General features: G+C 50.4%; 1 protein-coding gene and 1 non-coding gene across 5 annotated transcripts; both read right to left on the reverse strand.

The window, feature by feature from the left end:
- Positions 1 to 694: 694 nt before the first annotated feature.
- On the reverse strand, positions 695 to 16,729 carry PRRC2A (proline rich coiled-coil 2A). 4 transcript variants are annotated; one of them, XM_068556977.1, is made up of 31 exons: positions 16,478 to 16,729; positions 14,129 to 14,303; positions 13,439 to 13,616; positions 12,975 to 13,074; positions 12,808 to 12,880; positions 12,336 to 12,479; positions 12,037 to 12,188; positions 11,762 to 11,841; positions 11,470 to 11,612; positions 10,687 to 10,777; positions 10,358 to 10,574; positions 9,467 to 9,941; positions 8,812 to 9,002; positions 8,283 to 8,577; positions 7,698 to 7,908; positions 5,627 to 7,495; positions 4,845 to 5,116; positions 4,516 to 4,646; positions 4,154 to 4,283; positions 3,965 to 4,050; positions 3,535 to 3,768; positions 3,251 to 3,391; positions 3,074 to 3,145; positions 2,788 to 2,955; positions 2,502 to 2,584; positions 2,108 to 2,318; positions 1,912 to 2,010; positions 1,560 to 1,772; positions 1,352 to 1,446; positions 1,151 to 1,241; positions 695 to 1,031 (listed from the first exon to the last, which is right to left on the reverse strand). In XM_068556977.1, the coding sequence occupies exons 2-31, from the start codon at positions 14,238 to 14,240 to the stop codon at positions 891 to 893; spliced, it is 6,498 nt and encodes a 2,165-aa protein (XP_068413078.1). In that variant the 5' UTR covers positions 14,241 to 14,303; positions 16,478 to 16,729; the 3' UTR covers positions 695 to 890. The 4 variants fall into 4 exon arrangements, with proteins under 4 accessions (XP_068413078.1, XP_068413077.1, XP_068413080.1 ...); XM_068556976.1 differs by lacking the exon at positions 16,478 to 16,729 and adding an exon at positions 16,133 to 16,304; XM_068556979.1 differs by lacking the exons at positions 14,129 to 14,303; positions 16,478 to 16,729 and adding an exon at positions 16,133 to 16,304.
- On the reverse strand, positions 13,816 to 13,946 carry LOC137774325 (small nucleolar RNA SNORA38). The gene has a single exon (XR_011075850.1). It is a non-coding gene; the product is annotated as a small nucleolar RNA SNORA38 (small nucleolar RNA).
- Positions 16,730 to 23,843: the final 7,114 nt, after the last annotated feature.

A 23,843-nucleotide genomic window follows, 5' to 3' on the forward strand; every position in this document is an offset into this window, starting at 1 on the left:
CATGCAGTGGTACCAGTGTAACTCAACGAAGTTTGACTATGGTGGAACTGGTCTACCCAGTTCAAGGAGCCCAAGTTCAAGCCCTGTGCTTGAACACATGTGACAGCTATAAAGGCACTTCCTTTCTTTGTAGGCAGGACCAAAGGGACGTGTGGCTGCAAATTCTCCGCTGCTCCATTTGAGATGCAGTTGCTGTCCCTTCCCCTTTTTAGCTAGTTCGTGCTGGGCAAATAGAACGTGGCAGAAACCTAAGAACAGGTTGTAAGCTTTGCAGCTTCTGCCCAGACCTCTTGGAACACTGACTCAGGGACATTGAAAGGCCTTATGACTCAGGGTATCTTGCCAGAGAAGCCATGCAGAGACAGTGGTTGACAACCCAATGGAGTTCTGCCTTCCAGGTGTCCCAACATGGCCCCAGACATGTGAGCAGAAGCCCTCTAGGACCAAGGAGCTGTCAGGTGCTGGCTGACTGGTTACCGACCAACCTCACGCACTGGCACAAGATTTGCCCAGGGGAGCCCAGCTCTAATTCCTGGCCCACAGAACTTTAAGATACAACCAAACTTTGTTCTGAGGTATTTTGTTACATCACTGAGGTAAATGGCAAATAGTTCCCTGACTAAAACCACTCTACAGATCACTTGGCACTGAACTATGACACAGGACATTGCAAACAACTGACCCATCCCCAAAATCATTTTGGAAATATTTTTTTAATCCTTTTATTATTCTTTTTTAACAAACGGCCCCAGGGATAGGGGACCAGGGGAGGGGGGAGGAGGGGAAGCGAGGCCCCAGCCCTGCAACCCCTCCCCACCGGCCCCTTTCCCCCTTATATATTTATAATCTATATACACGCCCCGGGGGGGTGGGGGGCAAAGGGCACTCCCTCAGCGGGGTGGGGGCAATCCAGGCTCATTGTCCCCTCGGGACCCAGGCTCCTCTGCCCTTCGGGACGGCCCTTCTCCAGAAGGTGGCCCCGTCCGCTCCCAAGGCTTCGGCGTCCAGCGCAGGGCATCTGGTGGGGAGGCCTGGGGGACGGGTACATGTGGAAGAGTTAAGTCAAACAGGGAGATCAGGGATGAAAGGACAGGAACTCAGGTGGTGACTTTTAAATTAAGACTTGAGACCACAGGGGTTTCTCCTTCACCTGCTGGTAGAGGTCGATGCGCTGGGTGCGGAAGACTCCGCTGTAGGTGGAAGGTGGGGCCTTGAGACGGGAGTTGAGGCCAGAGAAAGACCTAAAGGAGGAATGGCATTTGAGGCAACCTTAAGACCCACCCCTGGTCCCCAAAGAAAGTCAGTCCTTGGGGATGGATAGGCAGTCTGCATCCCCATTCCCTTCTCTTGCCTTCCAGCTGGAGGAGTACGTGATGACCCAGGTCCCCCAAGGTTGCTGTTCAGTTTTCGATAATCGTGGAACGGCTTTAGTTCTACTGGGTGCAGCTGAAGGACAAAAAATTCATGAGCATCCTGCCTCTCAACCCTTTTATCTCGAGATGCTAAATCCTTACCCCTAACTCTTGAGGTTCCCTAGCACTTCAGTTCCTGTACCTTACCTCTGCTCGCCCCAAGCTAGGGCCGAAGGGCCTGGTAGGTGAAGGCAGCACCCGAGTAGCAGGAGCAGGTGGGGGCCGCACAGCCAGGCTGGGGGGCTGCAGAGCAGGGCCCACAGGTAACAGAGAAAGGGGGGGTGGGGCAGGAGGCGGCGCTGGTGGCAGGGAGCCGAAGTTCACCACAGGCAGCTGAGAGTCCACCATGGGTAGAAGCATCTGTAACGAGAAACATGGGAGTGTGTGTTGGGGCAGGGAGGAATGTCAGAAAACCAGGGAGAGAGTCCAAACAAGTAACAAAAAAAGCTAGAAGTTGGAGGAGAACAGAACAAAGGGGAACTGGGAAGATAAAAGGTACCTGCTGGGCAGGGGCCCCTGAGGGGAGGAAGCCACTTTGGCCACCAGGTTGCAGAGGAGGAGAATAAAAATCTGAAGGGGACGGCAGATCCTGTCGCACCTGTTGCGGAACAGGGAGAAATAAGTCAACTCCCCCAAAAGCATTCTTCACCCCACCCCTAACTCCCTAAGCCCAGCACACCCCCACCTCTTCTTACCTGAAGCAAGGGTGGGTCTGGCAAAGGGCTAGGGCAGAAAGCTGGAGAGTAGAGGAAGGAAGGTGGAGGGTAGAGAACTCCTCCAGCTGGCAGCTTCCCCAGCTCTGTTGCTTGCAGTGTGGAGAAATCCAGAAACTGGCCCTTGACAGCTACCCCAGAGAGCAGTGCTGAGGGTGGGGCTGGGCCTGGGGGGAGGTACAGGGGCTGTGATCTGAAAAGAAATTGGGGCAAGGGGGAGGAAAGGCATCAGGAAGCCAGAGTCATTTACTCCTTTAGTCTGAACAGTACTGTTAGGTCCACTAGCCGCCGGGTACCCTAGAAATGTTTTCCCCTTCCCTCTTCCCCTGAAACACAGTTCCATTTCCTTCTGAGATCCACAGAGATCTAGTCTTACCTGTAAGGGTGCAATGAGGGTGTCCCAGGGCGGAAACCTCCATTGTTGGGATGTAGCTGAGAGTCTATGGCTCCCCCTGAAACCTGCAGGAGAGCAAGTATGGAATAGCTCCAGTTTTCCTGGTCCAGAAAAGCTCACCCACCCCACCCATTACAGCAAAAGCAGGAAGAAAAATGAAATGACAAAGGAAAAAAAAAAAAAAAGTGTTAAAAACTACAAATTGGAAAGGTTTGATATTAGGAGACTACAGGCAGAAAGGGGTCTTGGGATAGGAAGTAGGACCTACCTGAGAACTGGGAGGCCCAGGGCTGCCATAGAAGACCTCAGGATACAAGCGTTGGCCTGAGGAGCTGGTCTCTGGGCCACAGTGCCCAGAACCCAGGTTCTTGGATTGTGGCTCAGCTGAGGCAGAAGCACTGGGGAGCAGCTCCCAGTCTCGGGCTAGGGGAATGGCCTGGGAAGGAGAAGACTTGTCAAGGGGGCTATCTGGGCAACCTGGATGCCCAAGTCACTCCCAGACCCCTTTTCCAGAAGTCTAAGGCCTTTCCCCAAAACCTCACTCTCCCACTTACCTCAGTGACTGATACCGTTAGCTCCTTCTCTGCTTTTAAACTGTCTCCCACCACTAGGCACAAGTCCGAGTCCTGTGATCGTGAGGCAGGAGATTGTCCCATGATTCAGACATGTGTCCTCCACATCCCACTTCTAGTCCACCCCACCCAAGACACCCAAATCTAGCCTACACAGACCTTGTCATTGGTACCAAACTGGACCGGAGGACCAGGTCGATGGGATGGCCGGAGGGAGCCAGGCTCTGGGCCTCGGTCTGTACGCTGCAATCGTTCTGTGCCAATGGGCCCAGGGGGCAGAGGCTGCTCCCGGGGCAGCTCCTAGGTAGGGCAACACAGTGAAGTAGGGTTGGGGGAAGGAAAAGGAAGCCCCAATCAGCACACACAGGCAGAGGAAAGGGGAGACAAAGGTAAGGCCAAAGTCAAAGTCCCAGAAACATTCTTATCCTTTCTTGGTCATTTACCTTTCTGTCCCCATCGTGGGGGGCAGGTGGCCGTCTCCTAGGAGGTTCAGAGGGTTCAGAGCCAGGTGGACCCTCACCAGGAACAGCATTCAGGGGGGAGGGGCCTCCAGACCGCTTGGGGGGCCCCTCTGCTGCCCCCTTGAGTCCTCCATCAGGGGAACTTCGCTGGCTGCAGGGACCTGATGACACCTGAGAATCCCCACTCAGGTCCACCCCACTGTCAGACTGACTCATCTGAGAGGAGTGGAGAAGGAGTTAGGTCAGAGTAGAAGGCACCCCGATACCTGACTGTGGTACACACACAAACAAACTACAGAAAGTAGGCAGCTACGTGATGCAACAGCCCCACACTCATCCCAGAATAGGTGGGGAAGTATGACCACTGCTCAATAAAATCCCAGCTCAGACACTCCTTCCCACCCTCACTTACCTCCGTGCCAGCCACATCCTCAAAAGGACTCAGGGGTTCCATCCAAGGCTCCATGGAGCCAGGCTGGTAACTCTTCCGGCTAGTGGCTGGGAGGAGCACCAACACAACAGGAGTGAGAGAAGATGGCTCTGTGGCCCGCCTCGCTCTCTAAGCCCTCTAACCCAGTCCCTCCTGCTCAGCTCAACTCACCAGTATGTATACGATTCCAGAGGTGAGGGGTCAGGGCCTCTGTTCCTGCATCTCTGGACTCTCCCTGAGGGCCTGGGCCCTCAGGTTTGGGGCCCAAGAATCCAGAGCTATGAGAAGGTGGCAAAGATTCCTAAAGGTGAGAGAGGCCAGAAGCAAAACATGAATGAGGTGGGAACTGGGGAATGTAAGCACCTGAGACAGAGTGCCCCACGTGTGGGGAAAAAGGGAGACAAACAACAACTAACACTGAGAATTTGGGGTGAAAACACAATGACAAAAATAGGAAAAAGAGTGAAGAAAACATAAGTGAAAACCTTTGAAAGTGAGAGCTGTGAAACATCACCTCAAGCCCCATCCCTCACCTCCTGCAGCAGCTCCGGTTTTCTGGGAGGCCGCTCTCGCCGTTTGGGGGGGAAGGGATTAACCCCGGCAGAGTCCCGGGGAGTCCCGCCCACCCCCCTGACCATCGGCCCTGGCTCCTCCAAGTGGGGGTCTGGGGAAAAGGGGAAATCCGTCAGCATGTCTTGCTCTATCACTGAACCGAGCTTTTCCCTCTGTACTCCACCTCCCAACCCTTCCACCCTCAGTGCAGACACCCAGCATCAGGGCTCCCAGGCCAGGTTCATCCCCCTTCAGCACCTGGCCTTCTCTGGGGATGGAGACATTTGCACCCTCAGCCCCTCCAGCTTACCCGAATTGACGTCATTGTTGTTGGCCCTCTGAGGGTCATACCGGGTTGGGGGCCGAGGGGAGGGGCCTTGGGGGGTTTGGGGAGGCCCAGGCTTGGGCCTTGGGTGCCCCCCTGGTGCAGCTGCACTTCCTTGGCGGCTGCTGAGCTGAGCCAGAGCCTGTTGGATGCCAGCAGGGTTGCTGTGGATAACTTGGTCCAGGCGGAAGACAGCAGAACTGCTGGGGGGTGGGGGAGGCAGAGGGAGCCCTGGGGGACGCTCCTCTGGAGGACGGCTGAAGAAAACAGAGCATCCGTTCCACTATGCACAGAATTGTTATATCTTCCCTACAAGTCAAATCTCCTCTACCTCTCCACCTTCAACCAGTCCTCTGCGCTAAAATCCAGGCGTTTCTGAGCACTTCCCCCCCCACCCCCCCCCACACACCATGCGGCTTGTGGGATTCTCGGCTCCCCAGCCAGGGATCGAACCCAGGCTCCAGGAGTGAAAGCGCCGAGTCCTAACCACTGGACTGCCAGAGAATTCCCCATTTCTGAGCACTTCCAAGGAATTCTACTCGTAAAGGTCTATCGAGGAGAAAGCAAGGAATATGGGTGTTCCCAAAGCTGTTAACTGCTTTCCAGCTACTTTACCTTAACACGGATAATCTAGCGCGCCTAAGAGCTTACCCTGCGCCCTCTGATCTCACACTCCACAGCACACAGCCACACCTTTCCCCCAGGTTTTCTCCCCTCCCCCAACTTTTTAACCCTAAGAATAAACTTAATCACCTGCCTGTACCCACCTTCGGTTCTTGGGAGAGGGCCAGCTCCTCTTGTCCCCTCGCCCTGGGCCAGTCCTCCCTCCAGGACCCCCGCCACCTCCTCCACTGCTGCCACCACCACTGCCAGACTTGCTGCTCGGGCCTGGGCGCCGGTTCTGCCTTTCCATGCCTGGCCGCTGACTCGAGAAGCTCCGCTTGCTCAAATCTTTCGCTCTCTGGCTCAGCTCTCCACGGGACATGGCTGAAATGCCTGGTCCAGCTCCACCTCCACTGCCCCCGGGAGTCCCCACAGCTTTGGGGGTTAGCAGTGCTGCTGGCGGAGCCTCCTTGTCCCCCCGGCGCTCACTGGCAAAGTCACTGCTCTCTGAGGCAGTCTCCCATTCCTCATTGGCTTGATCTGAGTTCTGGTTTGACAGATCGGGAGACTTAGCAGCTGCCCGGCGAGGTGGTGGGGGCACTGCTACCGTTGTGAGGGCTTCCTCCGGTCCAGGAGTGGAGACTGGAAGGGCAAGGGAAGAGGACTTGCCCTCGGCCCCCCTGGCAGCATTCTCCCGTTCCTGTTTCAGTCTCCGGAAACGAGGCGGTTTGTCCTGCTGCTGAGCCCTCCCATGTCGCCTCCTTCTGGGCCGCTCTCCATCTTCCACACCCATGCCTACGTTGCTGCCTCCACTGCTGCCTCCTCGGGCCATGGGGGACAGGGGCCCTGGGATCAGCTTTTCTTTCAAAGGCTCCTTACTTGGAGGCAAAGGACCTGTTGGAGGCTTCTTTGGAGCCAGAGACTTGGTTGGGGGGCTCCAGCCTGGGCAAATGGGGGTAGGGGGCCGCCCTCCCCCTCGACCCCGGCGTGATGGCACCCCTCTGGGAGTGAAGACTCGTCCACCTCGGGCAGTGGAAAAGCGGGCTGGGGCTGGTGAAGGGGGTGCTCCTGATGGTGGGGGAGCAAGAGGAACCTGTGTAAGTACTCCCTCCTTGGGTGTCGGGGCCTCCTTGTCTGAGGGGGCCAGATCACTCTCATGGGTCTCGCTGCCTGTCTCTGAACCCCGCTGCCGGCGCCGCTTGGGGATTTCTTCATACTCTGAACCCTCACTCCGTGTCTCACTGGCAGTGCGGCCTCGGGGAGCAGGAGGATGGTTTGGTCCCCCTGCCCCACCTCCACGCCCATCATCTCCTCGGAATTCCCGGTAACTACGGAACTCTCGGCTTCGGGCTCCCCGCCCCCGTCCCCCATAGGTGCCCCGAAAACCCCTCCCTCTGGCAAAATACTCCCCTCGGCCCCGACCCCGGCAAGAGGTAGGACCCACTCTCTCATAGGAATAGTCCCTCCGAAGCCTTGGGGCAGGGGAAAGAGTCCCACTGGGTGGGGTCTCCTTGGGGCCACCTATCTTCCCCTTTGCCGTCTTCAACGGGTCTGGCTTTGGAACCTTGGGGGTTTCATCCCCCTGTTCGAGGGGCTTGGGGGGCAGATCTTCGACTTTTGCAGGCGGTGGGGGTTTCTTGATAGGCCCAGCGCGGCGGGGAGGGGCCCCTGGCTCCTCTGGAGGGATTCCACGACGACTGCTGCCTGGACGAGGGCCCCAGCGGGTCTCAGTGCGGCTCTCCCTGCGAGGTGGCGGGGGGCCTTGGCCTCCGATTCCACGGGTAGGCTTTCGACCAGCTTCTGGCCCGGTCAGCTGTGGAGTCTCCTCCTTGGGGGTTTCCTTTTTAGGTGGTGGAGCTTGTATCTTGGCTGCCTCATCATTGCCTGGGGGCCAGGGGAGTGGACGGGGCCCTGGGGGAGCTGGCTCCTCCAGAGGGAAGCGAGGGATTGGGGGCCCAGGGGCTCCATTCTCAGGAAAGCCTGGATAACTGGCCAGATAGGGTGGTGGGGGAGGTACTGGAGGGGTCTCGCTCCTGAAGAGGGAGACAGAAAAGAATGGAAATTAAGTATCTTAAGACAAGGAAAACGAACTAGATGGGGAAAGAGAACACTTTATTACGACCCAGACACTCCTTTCACGTTTACTCTTATCACTTCACCGATAACCCAAAGTACCTTTTCTCCTAGCCTAAATATTTTCACTGGAAACCCACCCATTTCTCTACTCAGACTCACCTCATCCCCTTCTCATCCTCGTCAGCAGCCTGGCGCAGTGGTGAGGTAAGTGGGCGGGGGTCAGCAGGTGTGGTGGTGAAGACATCTCCTACCCAGGCCAACTTTGGATCCACTGGTGGGGTGCCACGATCCCGTAAGAGGGGGGGTGCATGGCGCTCAAATGGCTCTGAGCTTGAGCCTCCACTGTCTGAGCGCTCCCGGGGAACTAGGCCTGAGGAAACAAAACAGTATGAGAAAAACCACCCTTTTTTATGTTACAAGCCCTCCAGCCCAAAAAGCATCTCCCCAGTTAATCTTCCACGTTAGCCCAGTCAATGTCGGCACCTCTATCTCCTGGGCCTTGCCCACGCTCCTGAAACACAGTTATCCACTAAGCTTCCCTACAGATGAATCCAGTTAATCCCCCCACCCAGGTAAATCCCAGTTAAAGGAGGACCACTGTTACATTTTTGCAACAAAGAGGTATCTCAGCAGTGCTAGGCTCCCCTCTTAATTGGTGGCCCTTCATCCCCGTAGCAAGATGCTGATACCCACTTCCCAGGACTAAGGGGTCCACCACCCCCTACTTCTTCTATGGCCCCTTACCAGAGGGATGCACACCAGGAGGATAGAAGTCCAGAGGGGGCCGGCCCTGAAGGAGCCGGGGGTCCACATAAGGAGGAATCATCATCCAGCGGGGATCGAAGTTCATAGGGGGCATGGGTGGGGGCCGGCCCAGAGCACCTGGGTACAGGGCCTTGGGGGGTGGTGGCGGAGCCTGTGGAGCTGGCACAGCCCCCATGGTCACAGGCTGTGGTGGTGATGGGGGCACTGGGGCAGGTGGGGCGGAGCCCTGTTGATGCTGCTGCCACTGCTGTTGTTGCTGCTTCAAGAGCTGCTCCTGGGGAAGGACAAAAGGGGATGAGAGAGGCATCAAAGGCCCCAAACAAAAAAACGAACTAACAAAACAAAAAACAAAAACCCGCAAATGGGACAAATACCTGGACTAGATGGAAAACTAGGATGACACAAAGGAAAGATAACTGGTAGAGGGACCCAGAAAGTAACTCATGGATAGGATAAATGTTGAAACCAAGAAAAGCAGCCCTTAAGAGGGGAAGTAACTTAGTTTCACCTGCTGCTGCCGCTGGAAACGAGGAGGCAATGATTTCTGATACTTGGGGTAGCCCACGCCTTGGCTGGGGGGCTGCCGGGTAGGACCAACCCCATCACCCTTGGGCTCCACCTTTGGGGCTGGGGTCGTGGCAGGAGAAGGAACCTCTTCTGGTGGTTCAGGACCCTCTTTTGAGGGCAGTTGAGGTTCCACTGCATTAAAGAAAAGACACTCATCAAAGTGGTCTAGTCCCACAACAGATATTCCATGAACACCCCCATAATTTCAGCTCTCACCTCTAGCTCCCCGACTAAGGTTAAGACCATCCCATTTAAAACCCATGAAAACACTTCATGGTCTCTCAAAAGCCAACAGTGGTGGCATTAACTTCCCATGAGATCATCAAAAGTAACCGACACTTCTTCAGCCTTGCTCCACTCTAGGCCTACGGGAAGTGGTTTTAGGTCACTACTTATTCAGGAATTCAAGCAACAAAACCTCTCCCCCTCGGATGTCCATACAAGCAAAAAAACCCTTTTCGCCCCTACCACTGATAGTCCAATAAACCGAAACAACTGCCTTCTATTTCCTTTACTCACATCCTTACCACTTTCACCCTCAACCCCAAGCAGAAAAGAGATCTGGCACCTCGTAGTACCCATCACCATCTCCATACCTGGGCTGGCTTCGAAGCTGCCACTGCTGGTGCTACTGGTGCTGCCACCACCACTCACCACGGTGGGAGCTGGAGCCACACCTGGAGTTGGGGTGGACTGGGCAGGAGGGGCTTGTGCCGGCTCTTCCGGTTCTTTTTCAGGTGTCGGGACTGGTGCCGGTGGAGGAGCTGAAGGTGTGGGGAGTTCTTTGGGGGCCACAGGTGGTGGAACAGGGGCAGGAGGGGCAGCAGGTGGTACAACAGGCTCCGATTTGAGCCGCTTGTCAGGTGCCCCAAACTTCTCATCGAGTCGCTTGAGTTTCTCGGCACAGGCTGCCCTGCGTTCCTCCTGCATGCGCCGTTCCTCCTCCTCTCGCCGTCGCCGGGCTCGCTCCACAGCCAGGGAGATTTCAGACGAAGACTGCTTTCGCCGCTGCCGCCAAGCCTCATCCTCATCTTCGGGTGCTGTGGGCTTGCAGGGAGGGCCCCCGCGATCCTGTCAGTGGGCAGACCCAGCAGGGCCAGAGGTATCAGTCATTATGTTTCTTACGATCTCTTTCACAGACTGATCAACTGTCTCTAGCTGCAGGTGCAAAGACCAGGCCTTGGGGTTGATGGCCTCTCAGGGTAGGGACAAACTCATCATCCTAGTCTTGTTTCCTCTCTTTCAGAGACCCGAACACCCAGGTCTCCTTGTTTTTCCTAACTGGCATCCCAGTTTCTCTTTTCACCCAGACCCGCCTAACACCAACGATGTTCCAAACCTTTCCAGAGATGCTCCACAGCTCTACGCTTCCTGCAGCCCATTTTCGGTCCTCCCTCCAGCTTCCTCTTATTACTACTGCTTCAATTACTCAGCTGAGACTAATCTCCCACAACTGACCCTCTCAACCCCTCATTGTAGACACTCACTGGGTAGTCCCCAGGGGGGCCCCAGTTCCCGGTGGGGCCCCGGTGAGGTGGGGGTGGGGGAGGCTTTGGGGCAGGAGGCCCCGGCTCTGTCTCTGGAAGCCGAGAGGTCTCTGCCCAGGCCGTCTTGGGAGGGGGTGGTTCGCTGCCGGGGGAGTTGCCCTTTTTGTCATCTGCTTCAGGGGGCCGTTCCTCACCAGCAGCTGACTGGGACTCCTTGCTGTGGGCAGACCAACAGTGGAATTAAAATCAGCTGCAACCCAACTCTTTTAAGAGTATATTACCATGAGAGAAACGGAGCCCCCTCCTCTCCCCAGAGGGCCCGAACTCACTGGCCCTCAGCTCCCTCCTCATCGGAGTCTCGCCCGTCTTCCTCATCGCTGAACTTGAGCTTCTCAGTGTAGTCGACCTCCTCGTGGGCCCCTGAGGAGAATAATGAAGAGTGGTAACCCAAGCATTCTGCTCTCCAATCTCATATTTTCTAGAACACAGGAACTACGTGATGGGATGTACTACTAACGCCAACTGCCCTCCTCCCACTGACATCCAGATCCCCACCATGACTCTCATTCTCACTCCTCTTAGTTCTCTACCAGGACTTGGCTTTCCTCCACCTATCTCCCCTACCTTTCAGTGTCTGCTTTTCTCCCACACAACCCATTTTTTTTTTTTTAAGATTTTTTTTTTGATGTGGACCATTTTTAAAGCCTTTATTGAATTTGTTACAATACTGCTTCTGTTTTATGTTTTGGTTTTTGGCCACGAGGCATGTGGGATCTTAGCTCCCCGACCAGGGATCGAACCTGCATCCCCTGCATTGGAAGGTGAAGTCTTAACCACTGGACTACCAGAGAAGTCCTGTATAACCCGTTTTTTCCTCATCAGATTTTGCTTTTTAAAACTAAAATACTTGGGAATTCCCTGGCGGTCCAGTGGTTAGGACTCCACACTTTCACTGCCGAGGGCCTGGGTTCAATCCCTGGTAGGGGAATTAAGATCTCATAACCTGTGCAGTGCAGCCAAAAACCAAACCAAACCAAAACAAACAAAAAAACCCCAAACCAAAACCAAAACCAAAACCAAACAAAAATACTTGGTCCTTACTATCCACTCACCTGCCCAACCATCATCATTCTCCTGGTCCAACTGATCAAACTCTTTAAGATTATCTTCTTTAAGAATGGAAGGCCGACCCACAGGTTCTACAAGGCGCATTGGCGGCCCTGAACCTCGGGGGCCTGCCACACGGGGGAAACGGCTGTGTATGAAAAAGCAAATGGGAGAAGAGATTAAAAAACGGCATGTTGTATAATCACATACAAGACTGAGCCTCCTGGCTAGAAAACCATCTCCTCCCCAATAGGCTTCCCCTGTCCCCAACCACAAACCCAGACCTAGATTACTCACCCGGGCCCATCAGGAGTGGGGTATCGGTAAGGCCCCTGGGGTCCATAGGGCGGAGGGAACGGGAGATATGGGGGATACATCTGCAAAAGGGCCCAATAGTAGCTGCTCAGAGGGACAATCAAATAGCTTACCAGCTCCCTAAACCTATTATCCTCCCACCCTCACTATATGTCACAGGCCCCTGCTTTCCATGTGTCCCCTCCGAAGACTAAGCCCTAATTCCTAACTCTCTAACTTCCAGCACAACCAATCCAAAACAAGATATCCAAACTCACGAAAGGCGGCATCATTCCGCGGTAGGGAGGGAACTGGGGTGGGCCTGAAGGCTGCAGCCCACCCCGGGGATCATGGCCGTGATGAAGTTTGGAGTCCGGGCCCTCCAGCTCATCAGGGCCACGCCCACCTCCGTCCCTCCAAGTTGTAGAATCTGTATTTTGGAAAAGGCAGAGAGTGAACATAGCTGAAAATGATGGGGAGAAAGATGAATAAGCTAGCAGCTAACTCTAAAATGGAATAAGGTAATGTCCTGGCCAAAAGGTAACCACTCATTCACTCACTAATGGCGGCCACTCACTTTGGGGGCGGAGGCTTGGTCCGGGCCCAGACGACTGTTCGGCAGACTCCCTTTCCTTGGCAGCCTTGTCCTGGTCGCCAGCCGCCTGCAGGGTCGGAAATTCCTCTCGAGAGAATCGTGACAGTAGGCTTGATGCCCTTCCACCTGTTGGTGTTGAGATGCAAAAGTAGGAGACACAAGTACATTTACTGAGAACGCACCATGAAAAGTGAAAGGGTCTGACAGGTAGCAGATCCAGTTCTGCCTCCAAACTCACCCCCTACGTAATTCCATGATCATTCCCCAAGAAACAAGGTCAGTTTTGGGACAACCTCCTCACCTTCAGTTAATTCTGAGACAAACTTGCTCATTTGTGTCCCATGAAACTGAATATGAGATCCAAAATTTAGCCAAAGAGGAATGAGGAGGTACAGTGCAGGACTCCTGCCTACTATGATGCCCAAAGAGACTCCCCAAACAGCCCTGCACTCACCATCTCCATGTGCTCCATGGGTGACACTGGCCTGTGCCCAGGACTTTACCCCGCTTGGAACCGAAGGAGTGTTCTGGGGAAACAGAAATAATAAATGGTGACGTGGAGGAGAAGCTACAAGCCATTCTTGCCCCTGCCCCTTAAATAACATCCAGTCCTTCAGATACCTCGGGGGCTGCTGGGGGTCGTTTCGGTTGGTTGGAGGCAGGCGTCTGTGAAGCCGGCAGTGGCTGCGATTCCGGCGGCTGAGCGGTTGAGGCATCGGAACTGAGGGGATGGTAGGATGAGAAAGTCAGAGTCTGAGATGGCTCCGGCTCCCCTGCTTCTCCAACTGGTGGAGGACAGGAACTGAACCCAGGTCTACTCCCTACTTTTAACAAGCATTAGGGCAAAATACCATAAGCTCGTCACCCTGCATAGGCTGTCCTCTATTCTTCAAGCTTTCTTTACATCTGACAGAAAGCTAAAGGTACCGTTCATTAGTCATCTAACAGGAGTCCTACAATAGGCAGGACAGGGTCTTCCCTGTTTGTCTCTGACTCTCATGTGGCCAGGCTAGACCAACCCCCATTCATCCCCAAGTTCAAAGTTAAAATACTCATAACTCTAAGTCCCCCAGGTCTCTGTCTACCTCTTGGGGTCGGACTGCTCCTGTTTGCTTGCCCATCCTGTTCCGTCTTTCGGCACTAGTGAGACGTTGGGGTCATTGCCTTTGTTCTCGGCTTTCAGGCTTGGAAGGTTGGCTGGGGGTGGCATACGCCGAGCAATGGCAACTTTCCCGAGACTCTGCAGGCCATGGCGAGGGGCAACTGGAGAAAAGGTGGAGAGAGAGTGAAAAATGCTTTATATAGGAGATCTGACAGCATCCTACCCTAGGGCCCATTTAGACATCCTCAATATCTTCTCTTAGAAACCAAACTTTTCCTAGAAACCTTCCCTCCCTTTGCCCTAGGCAACCTCCGAAATTCTATCAGGAAGGAAGGCTGAGATGCTTTACATTCAATACTTCTATGTGGGATGGCTGATCTTGAGCCTGCAGGGAACAAGCTGGCCCCAGACTTCTCCAAGTCCACATTTCTTTGCCTCCAATTCTTACGTGTCCAAAGACGGGAAACCACAGACACGCCTTTGTAGGAGGGTACTGGTGTTCACCCAAAGCGCAACATCCCATGGGGCCCAAGATAAAATTAGAAAGTCTCTAGCGTCCCTCTAACCTTTGGATGTATGTACCATAGTTGTTTCCCTTCGAAGAACTCTGAAATAATGTGCCCCATTCATGCCCAGCCTCCTATAATTAGGAACATCACTGCAGGACCCTCACCAGCGGGTTTCTGGATCTCTAAGGACTTGCCCTTATATGTATCAAACAGGTTGAGCGAGGAATACTTTTTTCCATCCTTCCCCTTGGCAGTCGGCCCCGAGCGATCGGACATTGCGCTGGAAGCTCATTGAGTACGTTGGGTCCTGCAGGCACCTCCCCCAAAACGTGCCGGAGCCTGTGGGCCAGATACCAAGTGTTTCAGTCTCTGCTCCATTTAGAGACTTCAACAGAAGCTTAGACTCGTAGGCTCCCTTTTATTCTCATCAGGGGCCCAGATATGTGGCCCTCTAGTGTCTCTTCCTCCAGCCTATTCAAACACCCCAGTCCCTTTAAGCAACCATTATCTACTTAGCTCCCCACGGAGCCCAAATGCCATGTTCCCTCTTTCCCCCAGACACCTCTTGCTAAGGAAACCCAAATAAAAATCCAGTATCTTCCTAATACAAACACTCTTCCCTTTGTACCGATCTATATAAACTGTAGCAGCCTCCTCATTATGCCCACAAGTAATAATCTCTCTCCACCAAAATCATTTCAGAGACCTACAATAAAAAAGGGCAAGTCCAAGCTCCAGAGAAAACCAGAAAGACGCATACAGCTCCATCATGTAAGAAACAGAGCTTTAGATCCCCTACTTATTAGATACCAGCTTTCTGTGCGCCAGGTTCTATTCCCAGCCGCCTCACTCCCATCCGGGGAGGTTTGCAGGAAGGTATGCCGGAGTTTAAGGATTTTATGAGCTTGCTCAGCCAGACTGGGGGCTGGTGCCAGAGAATTCCTGAGGGAACAAATGGGGCTCTACATACTCCCAAGCTATAGAACCAAGTATTTGGGATAGCCTGTCTTTTCCTACACTTGCCCCCATCCCAGCTCCTGGAAAAATTTTTGTCTGCAGATGAAATACTGGTGGGCTCTGGTTTACCCTATGTAGATGTGAGAAAAACAAAGCATTATGGACCCACCTCAAGCATACCATGTAACCATGGGGCCAAGGCCGGAACCAGCTTCATTTTCCTACCCCCAGTAAAAACACCCATCAGCAGTCATTTCTTTCCCTAATACCCCTTGCCCCCCAAGCCGGCCAAACTCTCCAACATCGGTCAGTTCCTGGGTGACAAGGCATTCGTTTACAGAGAATGGTGTAAGGGAAAGAGATGGGAGTTGGTGAGACATCCCGACAGGACCAGGATGATAATCCAAATCAAGAACTTTAAGACAGGTTAGATGAGGATTGCTTTTAAGGTGTTTAAGGAGACCAGTCTTTGAAAATAAATTTATGAAGAAAAAGAAGACAGAAAAATAGTGAAAAAACTAAAACTAATAAAAGAGAATTAATACGAAAGCAGGTAAGAAATAATACACAAAAGCGGGAATGGTAGGAAAAGAATGCAGACCAAAGTAAGGAAGCAACGTCAAGAGACTCCGAAGAAAGGGCGGGGTTGGGATAGAAAAGAGATGATAAGAGGAAACATGAAAAAAGCAGAGAAGAAATTGAGGAACGTAGGAAGCACAGATGCGGGATAAAAGCAGGGCTCCAGAGTGGGAGTGACTCGACGCGAAGTGGGGCGTCAAGAAGGGGGAACCTTAGCGCTGGATGATGGGAGGGGTCCACTATGGAGGAAGGGAGACTCTAGGAGAAGAGGACAGTCAGGCGCGGCCCACCCTAGAGCGGCGGCAGGGAAGGGGACCACAAATACGGGTGAAAGGCCAGGAGCGCAACGGGGCGGGGGGGGAGTTACGGCCCAAGAATAGGGGGTCGCCCCATGAAACCATAAGGTGAGTGGATAAGGGCAGGTCATAGACTCAGAGAAGGGCTGGAAGTGCGGGTCCCGGGGTGGGAGTATCGGAGGGGGAGGGGCAGGCAGGGCCCGGCAGCAGGAGGACAAAATGGCGGCGGCTAATAGCAGCTTCTCCTCACCCCGGCCCGCCACCGCCGCCGCTGCCGCTGCCACCGCTGCTCCCGCGCCGGAAAAGGGCGTTAGCATTCGGCTCGCCCAGACTCACCTGGCCGGGTGCGCGGGGGTCCGGGACCGGGGCCTAGGGGCTCCCCGGGGTGGGATGGCGGTGGGGCGGGGACGGATGGCGGCGGATGGCGCCGGGTTCGGCTCCTCCCGTCTCCCTCGCTCACTCCGCGGCTGGGCCCCGACTAACGGCCCATCCGGGCAACCGCCACCCCCGGGAGCGCCCCCCCGCGCCGCCTCCCTCCGCGCCTAGGCACGCCCCTTAATTTGCATAAAGGGCGGGGCGCTTCCTACCCTATCCCTCTTTACTTCCAGGGCTATCCTTATTAAAAAAAAGCAGAGCGTGCGAAGCTGACATAGGTTATTTGCATAAAGAGGAGGGACTTACAGGCGCTAGGACGCCGGTTGGCTGAAGTGGAAGGCCCCCGGCGTCGGCCGTTGAGACGCGTAGAGGGGGCGGGAATGCGGAGCCGGTCGGCCGGGCGGTTGGGGCGCAGAATTTGCACGACAAATAGGGGGAGAAAGAGGCGGAGCGTGCGTCGTGCGTTTGTGGAGAGATGGGAACGGAGAGACGTAGGGACGCCGAAAGTGGAAGGAAACGATGCTAGGTCCGTGGCGCTTTCGGCGAAGGAGACGGAGCTAGAAGACGGGGCGGAAGGGTTTCTTTGCCGGAGGGCGGAGCTTACGTAACCAGGGAAGAGTCCCAACTCACGCTTCTCTTCGCGAGAGGTGACAGCACCAGGGGGGCGGGCCTTCATTTATTATATCACGTCATGCAAATAAGGTGGATTGACGGGCCAATCCAAGGGGCCAGGGGCGTGCATCACACAGCATAGGCCTTCTGTGGGTAGTTCTACTTATTTGCATAATATATGCAAATAATTTGAACAAAGATACGCTACGAATAACCTATTCATCAAAATAGTGGTAACCAATGACTAAGACGGGCATTTAATTTTATAATCTACAATTTTCATGAATATATTTGTATATCTGACATTATTAGCAGTTTGCATTCGCTTCACAACGAGTTTAATTCTACGAAATGCAGTACCATTTCCCTCCTTTGTCTCCTATTACTCTATTACTCTGCTTCTACTACCCGTTCAGCAAATCATGCAACAGCTATGTTTTTTTAACCATTAAAAATATATAAAATAGATTTTTATTAGAGCGGTTTTAAGTTTACGGGATAATTGAGCAGAAAGTACAGAGAATGCTCGTATACTCCTTCCCCTGCCTCAGTTTTCCCTATTATTAACTTCGTGCACTGGTGTGGCACATTTGTTACAGTTGATGAGCCAATAGTGATACGTTGTTTTTTGTTCCAGTTTTATTGAGATATGATTGACACACAGCGCTATATAAACTTTAAGGGTACAGCATAATGATTTGACTTAGCAACATCATGAAATGATTACCACAATGTTTAGTGGACATCCATCATCTCATATAGTTACAGACTTAAAGAAATAGAAAAAATGTATTTTTTTCCTTGTGAAGAGAACTCTGAGAATTTACTCTTAACAACTTTCATCAGTTTTCATTATATTTATCATGCTATACACTACATCCCTAGTATTTATTTATCTTATAACTGGAAGTTGGTACTTTTTGACTGCCTTTATCCATCCCTTACCCCCCACCACAAATCTGATCTCTTTCTCTATAAGTTTTGTTTTTTGTTTTTTTAAAATAAATTTCTTTATTTTTTGGCTGTGCTGGGTCTTTGTTGCTGCGCGCGGGCTTTCTCTAGTTTTGGTGAGTGGGGAGCTACTCTTCGTTGAGGTTCACGGGCTTCTCATTGCGGTGGCTTCTCTTGTTGCAGAGCACGGGCTCTAGGCGTGGGGGCTTCAGTAGTTGTGGCTCACGGGCTCTAAAGCGCAGGCTCAGTAGTTGTGGCACATGGGCTTAGTTGCTCGGCAGCATGTGGGATCTTCCCGGACCATGGCTCGAACCCATGTCCCCTGCATTGACAGGGGGATTCTTAACCACTGCGTCACCAGGGCAGTCCCTGTTTGTTTTTGAAGTATAGTTGGCCTACAGTACTATGTTAGTTCTTGGTACACAACATAGTGATTTGATATTTCAAAATGATCACCATCATAAGTCTAGTTATCACCTGTCATCATACATAATAATTATTGACTATATTCCCCACACTGTACATTACATATCTGTGACTCAATTATTTTGTAACTGGAAGTTTCTTTCACTTAATCACTTAATCTCCTTTGCCTATTTCTCTCCTCCCCCGCCAACTACCTGTTTGTTCTCTGTATCTATGACTCTGTTTCTGCCATGTTACATTTGTTTTTATGTTTTATAGATCCCACATAAGTGAAATCATACAGTATTTTTCTGTGTCTGACTTATTTCACTTAGCATGATACCCTCTAGGTCCACCATGTTGACACAAATGGCAAGATTTCATTCTTTTTCATGGCTCAGTAATATTCCATGGTACATATATACTATATCTTCTTTATCTGTTCACCTGTTGATGGGCACTTAGGTTGCTTCTATATCTTGGCTGTTATAAATAATGCTTCAGTGAACATAGTGGTGCATATATCTTTTTGAATTAATGTTTTCATTTTCTTCAGATAAATACCTAGGAGTGGAATTAGTGGATCGTATAGTAGTTCTGTTTTTAATTTTTTTGAGGAATCTCCATATTGTTTTCCATAGTGGCTGCACCAATTTACATTCCTACCAATATTGAAAGAGGGTTCCCTTTTCTCCACATCCTTGCCAACACTTGTTATTTGTGGTCTTTTTGATAATAGCCATTCTGACAGGTGTGAGGGGATATTTCATTGTGGTTTGAGTTGTATTTCCCTGATGATTAGTGATGTTGAGCATCTTTTCATGTGCCTGTTGGCCATCTTTATGTCTTCTTTGGAAAATGTCTATTCAGGTCCTTTGCCCATTTTTTTTTTTCATAGTATTTTTTTATTTTTTATTTTTTTTTGCCTGCATTGGGTCTTTGTTGCTGCACGCGGGCTTTCTCTAGTTGCAGCGAGCGGGGGCTACTCTTCGCTGCGGTGTGCAGGCTTCTCGTTGGGTGGCTTCTCTTGTTGCGGAGCATGGGCTCTAGGCGTGGGGGCTTCAGTAGTTGTGGCATGTGGTCTCAGTAGTTGTGGCTCATGGGCTCTAGAGCGCAGACTCAGTAGTTGTGGCGCACGGGTTTAGTTGCTCTGCGGCATGTGGGATCTTCCCAGACCAGGGCTCGAACCTGTGTCCCCTGCATTGGCAGGCAGATTCTTAACCACTGTGTCACCAGGGAAGTCCCCATTTTTTTTTTCTGCTCTGCCCATTTTTTAATCTTTTTTTTTTAATTGAGTTGTATGAGTTCTTTGTATATTTTGGATATTAACCCCTTATCAGATATATTATTTGCAAGCATCTTATTCCATTCTGTAGGCAGCCTTTTCATTTTGTTGATAGTTTCCTTTGCTACACAAAAGCTGTCTAGTTTGATATAGTCCCATTTGTTGATTTTTGCTTTTGTTTCCCTTGTCTGAGGAGACATATTCAAAAAAATATTGCTAAGATTGATGTCAGAGAGCATACTCCATGTTTTCTTTTAGAAATTTTATGGTTTCAGGTCTTACATTTCTTAGATTTATTCCTAGGTATTTCATTCTTTTTGAAGTGATTGTAAATGGGATTGTTTTCTTAATTTTTTTTCTTGATAATTCATTGATAATGTGTAGAAATGCAACAGATTTCTATATGTTAATTTTGTATACTGCAACTTTACTAGATTCATTGGTGAGTTCTAGTAGTTTCTTTGTGGCATCTTTAGAATTTTCTATGTATAGTATCATGTCATCTTCAAACTGACAGTTTTACTTCTTCCTTTCCAATTTGGATTCCTCTTATTTCTTTTTCTTGTCTGATCATTGTGGCTAGGACTTCCAATACTATGTTGAATGAAAGTGAGCATCCTTGTATTCTTCCTGATCTTAGAGGAAATGTTTCAGTTTTTCACCATTGAGTATGATGTTAGCTGTGGGTTTGTCATATATGGCCTTTATTATGTTGAGGTATGCTTCCTCTGTGCCCACTTTCTGGAGAGTTTTAATCATAAATGAATGTTGAATTTATCACAAGCTTTTCCTACATCTGTTGAGATGACCATATGATTTTTATTCCTCAGTTTATTAATGTGGTATATCACATTGCCTGATTTATGGACATTGATCCATCCTTGCACCCCTGGGATAAATCCCACTTGATCATGGTGTACAATCCTTTTAATGTATTGTTGAATTCCATTTGCTAATAGTTTTTGAGGATTTTTGCATCTCTGTTCATCTGTGATATTGGCCTATAATTTTTATTTTTTTGTGATATCTTTATCTGGATTTGGTATCAGGGTGATACTGGCCTCATAAAATGGGTTCAGAAGTGTTCCTTCCTCTGCAGTTTTTTGGAATAGTTTGAGAAGGATGGATGGTAACTCTTCTTTAAATGTTTGGTAGAATTCATCTTTGGTAGAAGTATTGTGGTTCTGGAGTTTTGTCTGTTGAGAGGTTTTTTTTTTTAAATTACTGATTCAATTTCATTACCAGTAACTGGTCTGTTCATATTTTCTATTTCTTCCTGATTCAGTCTTGGGAGATTGTACATTTCTAGGAATTTGTCCATTTCTTCTAGGTTGTCCATTTTATTGGCGTATAATTATTTGTAACAATCTCTTATGATCCTTTGTATTTCTGTGGTGTCAGTTGTAACTTCTCCTTTTTCATCTCTGATTTTATTGATTTGGGCCCTCTCCCTTTTTCTTGATAAGTCTGCCTAAAGGTTTATCAATTTTGTTTATCTTTTCAAAGAACAGCTCTTTCATTAATATTTTCTGTTTTTTGTCTCTATTTCATTTATTTCTGTTCTCATCTTTATCCTTTCTTTCTTTCTACTAATTTTGGGTGTTGTTTGTTCTTCTTTATCTAGTTCCTTTAGGTGTAAAGTTAGATTGTTTATTTGAGGTTTTTCCTGTTTCCAGGGGTAGGCTTGTATCGCTATAAACTTCCCTCTTAGAAATGTTTTTGCTGCATCCCACAGATTGTGGATCATTGTGTTTTCGTTTTCATTTGTCTCCAGCTTTTTTTAATTTCCTCTTTGATTTCTTAAGTGACCCATTGTCAACAACTATGTTCTGAAGGCACCAGAGATATGCACAGAATATTATAGAAGTAGAGGAATAAAAATCAGACTGTGCCTGAGCAGGTTCAGAAATGCTTCTAGAAAAATGTGACTCTTATTAAGTGATATGAAGAACTAGTTAAGATTTAGCTAGGGGACTTCCCTGGTAGTCCAGTGATTAAGAATCCACCTTCCGGGCTTTGCTGTTGGCGCAGTGGTTGGGAATCCGCCTGCCAATGCGGGGTACACGGGTTCGAGCTCTGGGGTTCGAGCTCTGGTCCGGGAGGATCCCACATGCCGCGGAGCGGCTGGGCCCGTGTGCCACAGCTGCTGAGCCTGTGCTCTGGAGCCCGCGAGCCACAACTGCTGAAGTCCATGCACCTGGAGCCCGTGCTCTGCAGCGGGGGAGGCCACCGCAGTGAGAGGCCCGCGCACTGCAATGGGGAGTGGCCCTCGCTCGCTGCAGCTGGAGGGAGCCCGTGCGCAGCAGCGAGGACCCAACGCAGCCAAAAGTAAAATAAATAAAATAAATAAATTAAAAAAAAAAAAAAAAAGAATCCACCTTCCAATGCAGGGGACGCAGGTTCAATCCCTGGTTTAAGGGAACTAAGATCCCACATGCTTTAGGGTAACTAAGCCTGCATGCCACGACTACTGAGCCCCCACGCCACAACTAGAGAGCCTGCACGCTGCAACTACTGAGCCCACGTGCTCTGGAGCCCATGCGCCACAACTAGAGAAAAGCCCGTGTACCGCAACAAGGAGCCCGCACACCAGAACGAAAGATCCCGCATGTCACAACAAAGATCCTGTGTGCTGCAACTAAGACCCGATGCAGCCAAATAAATAAAATAAGTAAATTTTAAAAAAAAAGGTTTAGCAAGTTTGAGGAGAGAGTGCACATCTCGGGCCCAGTGAACTGATAAGCAGAGGCATGGGTTTGGAAACTATGCCTAGGCTGGTGTGGCTAAATTAAGGGACTGACTGTCCATAATGGAAAATGAGAGCAGAAAATTTAGCAAGAATCTGGTAAGAATTTTATCCTGAGGCACATTAAGATGGTTGAGATGACTTCAGTTCTCAAACTTTCTTTTTAAATTATTTTTATTTATATATTTTTTAATTTTTAATTTTGGCTGTGCTGGGTCTTTGTTGCGGCATGTGGGCTCTTTGTTGAGGTGCGTGGGCTTCTCTAGTTACAGCGTGCGGGCTTGTCTAGTTGTGGCGTGCAGGCTCAGTAGTTGTGGTGCGCTGGCTTAGTTGTACCATGGCATGTGGTATCTTAGTTCTCGGACCAGGGATCGAACCCGTATCCCCTGCATTGGAAGGCGGATTCTTTTTTTTTTTTTTTTTTAATGAATTAATTTATTTTTGGCTATGTTGGGTCTTTGTTGCTGCCGGCAGGCTTTCTCTAGTTGTGGTGAGTGGGGTCTACTCGCAGTGCGCAGGCTTCTCATTGTGGTGGCTTCTCTTGTTGCGGAGCATGGGCTCTAGGCGCGCAGGCTTCAGTAGTTGTGGCTCGTGGGCTCAGTAGTTGTGGCTTGCAAGCTCTAGAGCACAGGCTCAGTAGTTGTGGCACACGGGCTTAGTTGCTCGGCAGCATGTGGGATCTTCCCAGCCCAGGGCTCGAACCCGTGTCCCCTGCATTGGCAGGGGGATTCTTAACCACTGCACCACCAGGGAAGTCCCTCTCAAACTTTCAAAATGATTCTCGTGTCCCCTTTCCCCGGTCAGTTACCACAGCAGAATTTTTTGGAAGACCTATCCATACTCACTGTCTCCAATGTCTCTCCTCTCATTCTTTCTTAAACCCACTCCAGTCAAGCCTTCATCCCCACCTTCTACCCAAACTGCCAAGAGCATCAGTCTCATGGCTTGAAATAACGTTTATATGCTGATGACTCCCAAATGTGTCTATTCATCAGAGACCTCACTCCAAAACTCCAGACTTGTATACACAGCTATGTACTTGACATCACCTCTTGGGTATCTAACATCATTTCAAATTCAGTATGTCCAAAACTGAACATTTTGATCTCCAGTCCTCCAATACCTGCTCTATCCACAGCCTTCACCATCTCATCTGATGACAATTTAAAAATTACAGTTAAACTAACACAACATTGTAAAGCAACTATACTCCAATAAAAATTAATTTAAAAAAATTCCAGTTAAGTAAAAAACCTTGGAAACTTCATTGACTCCTTTCTTTATCTCACTCTCCACTTTCAATCAGACAGGAAATCCTATATTGAGAAATTATACAGAATCCAACCTCTTCACTTCCACTTTGATCTGAGCCGTCCTCATCTGTTACCTGGGTTACAGTAACAGCCTCCTAACTGGTCTTCCTAAGTCTACCCCTGCTCCTACAGTCTATTCTCTATACTGCAGTCAGAGTGGGGCCTTTTCTCAGAGGAATTTTCAAAGCATTCCTTTGCTCAAAGTCCTGCATTGCCTCTCCATTTCTCTCAGAATAAAAACCAAAGTCCTTACTGTGGCCCACAAGACCCTAGATGACTTGGCCCTCTCTTATGTTTCTGATTTTATTACTCTGCCTATCTGCACAGACCTGTCTTTACCCTAGGGCCCTTCTGCTCCTT

The sequence above is a fragment of the Eschrichtius robustus genome, chromosome 12, assembly GCF_028021215.1.
Source record: "Eschrichtius robustus isolate mEscRob2 chromosome 12, mEscRob2.pri, whole genome shotgun sequence".
Lineage (NCBI taxonomy): Eukaryota > Metazoa > Chordata > Mammalia > Artiodactyla > Eschrichtiidae > Eschrichtius > Eschrichtius robustus.